The sequence below is a fragment of the Lolium rigidum genome, chromosome 5 (genome assembly GCF_022539505.1).
Source record: "Lolium rigidum isolate FL_2022 chromosome 5, APGP_CSIRO_Lrig_0.1, whole genome shotgun sequence".
Lineage (NCBI taxonomy): Eukaryota > Viridiplantae > Streptophyta > Magnoliopsida > Poales > Poaceae > Lolium > Lolium rigidum.
The window spans coordinates 174,129,209-174,131,760 of record NC_061512.1 but is presented as its reverse complement, the minus strand read 5'-3'; the positions used below and the strand labels follow the sequence as shown (position 1 = coordinate 174,131,760).

The following is a 2,552-nucleotide window of genomic DNA, read 5'->3' as shown; positions in this document are numbered from 1 at the left end:
ATTTAGTATGATTTTAGCTCTCTTACTAACATTACTTTAGTTCAGACGAAGCACAAAAATTGAATGCCGGCCCATTTACAAGTTGCACATTTGTACTGCTTCATATGCTTTGGGCCAACTACTAGCTGAATTGACAAGAAAAACAATATCATCTCCTAACGAGCGTGGCATTTTATAACTCGGGCTACATGGAGCTCATTTTAAAAAAATAAAAAATGGCATTTTATAGTTTCAAAAAATTTGAAAAAAAATTCTATAGGTAGACAATGATGTACTCTACGACTGTGAAAAAAATGTAATACGAAAGACTCAATATTTTGGGCTGTGCAAAATTAACACATCCATGGATCTGAAAACGTGAACAATACAGATTTTGAAACCTCCAATATTTGTCAGAATTTGTCATTTTTGTGTAGCCTCTAATATACAACATAATTCACCCTGTTATTTTGCACAGTGGATCATCAGCTACATTTAGATTTTTTTCAGATTTTTTTGAAACTTTAAATGTTGAATTTAAATTTTGTAAAAAGAACAGGAGTTGTGTAGCTCGGGCTACACTTTGAGTTTCCCATCTCCTAACTGCTTACATTGTTCAGCAGTACAGCTGCAATGACCAAGGAAGAAGAACCGTATGTTGTTCCTTCCTCTGTCGCTGGACAACAAGCTACACTGAACCAGAAGGTGGATTCTTCTCTAATTATCTACTTTGCGTTTTTTTTTTCTCTTGTTTTTCTTCCAGTGTTCTCTCCTGTCCATCACATCTCTGCAAGGATGAAAGAAACGTCAAAGTTCGGGTCGAACAAATCGTCGAGGGAGAAGGCGGTCTCCCGCATACTCGTTACATCGAGTAGCGCGGACACCATTTCTTGGAGCTCAGACTGCGCCCTCAAATCCTCATCGAACGGGTTCATGGGGATGTAGCTCCAGTCCGAGGTCGCCGGTGAGAGTTCAAGCTGGGACAACGGCAAGAGCGACACGCCTTGCCCGAAACAGTCCTCCGGCGTCGACGCCGTCGAGAATGGGTAGTGCTCTGGCGGCGGTGTCAGTCCACTCACCGCCGGCGAGGAGAAACTGAAGGGCGTGGATTGCTGAGCTCCGGACGTGAGCCCCTCGGTGTTCACCGTCAGACCGTCCGTGTTCGGCATCGCCGGCTGCATCTTGGCTGCCGCCGCCGTCTTATGCAGGCACGTGTGCGTGCCGTGGTAGGTCACGTCGTAGAGCGTTGGGTCCCCGTCGGCGCGCTGCACCTGCTTCGTCGCCGCGCATCCTTGAGATGCTCGATAGGTGCAGCGGTAGTATCCCCTGCAATGGTGCACAGTTCAGGTCAGGGACGGTTCTGTTTGCACAAATTGGCATCATGCCAAGAACAATCCCCTTTGGAACATCATGCCCAAATGCCCACTCAAAGGCTACAGACGTGTGCACTCCCTACCCTATCTAACAAGTGGATGTCATAGGAACAACCAGTGTCCAGATCCAAAAGGAAAAGATATCCTTGTCACTTCCGAAAATGAACATGTGCGGATTAGGCTCTGAAAAAGTTAAGCTGCTGAAATGTGCAAAAACAAACCTTGGGTGCTGGGCTCCAAGGATCTCCTTCTGCCCGTACTTCCTCCAGCTGTAGCCGTCGTCCTCTCGGGCATCCGCCGAGCTTACCCTGACCCGACGCTCCCCTTTCTCCATCGTCTTCCTGCAAATCCGAGAACAAGACATCCACTCAATAATTTAGCTACAAGAAAATCCAACATAAGGACGACGTGGGCTTAGCCCAGTGGTTACGGATTTTGGAATTGTCACGCCAAGTCCCGCTTCTACTATATCATCATTTTTTTTTTTAAATCCAACATAAGAGTGATTCGTGAACAGTGGTAAGCTCGATCTTTCTTTCCCCCGAAAGGATTCACCTCTTCTTAGGCATGCCGCAGGCGCCACCGAGGGGGCTAGGCGTCGCGGGGACAGCCGGCGAGTCGATGCTGGCGTCGGTGGCTGAGCGCTTCGCGCCGTGGAAGTGCCCGGACATAATCATGCCGATGGATTTCTCGGTGACGGTGACGATCTGCGCGGCCAGGTGCTTGCAGAGGTCGGGACAGCCTCCCAGGTGCCCGTCAAGCTGCCTCACAAGCTCTTTGATGCGGCTCAGCTCGGTCATCACCAGGCAGCTCCCTGCTCCATTGCCATCCAACATGCTCTCCATCTCTCCGTCCTTTTAGTTTCAAGCGGCTAAAGAATTTCCTCTCTGTTTGTTTTCAAGGAAAGCCAAGAACGAATCGTGTAGCGTGCGTGCGTGAGAGGCAGAATGAAATCAAAGTTGAGGTGAGATGGCGAGTAAAGGGAAGGGACTAGGGAGGAACTTATATAATAGCCCAAGGAACCGCGTGTGGGTTAAGGTGAGCAGAAAGAACAGTACTCTAACCGCCTAACCGGTGAGCTTAGTAGTGACTGATTTTATTGGCCGATCCGTGATGTGTTATACTTATAACTAATGAATCCGTTGATTGTTAGCAGATGGTCATGCATGCAGGAACTTTCAGCCTGCCACTGATTTAGTT

The 2,552-nt window shown here is 48.1% G+C and overlaps 1 protein-coding gene across 1 annotated transcript; it reads right to left on the bottom strand.

The window, feature by feature from the left end:
* Nucleotides 1-700: 700 nt before the first annotated feature.
* Nucleotides 701-2,203, bottom strand: LOC124653355 (transcription factor WRKY19-like). The gene is made up of 3 exons (XM_047192419.1): nucleotides 1,908-2,203; nucleotides 1,574-1,693; nucleotides 701-1,305 (listed from the first exon to the last, which is right to left on the bottom strand). Exons 1-3 carry the CDS (start codon nucleotides 2,195-2,197, stop codon nucleotides 759-761), a joined length of 957 nt encoding a protein of 318 aa, XP_047048375.1. The 5' UTR covers nucleotides 2,198-2,203; the 3' UTR covers nucleotides 701-758.
* Between the last annotated feature and the right edge of the window lie 349 nt (nucleotides 2,204-2,552).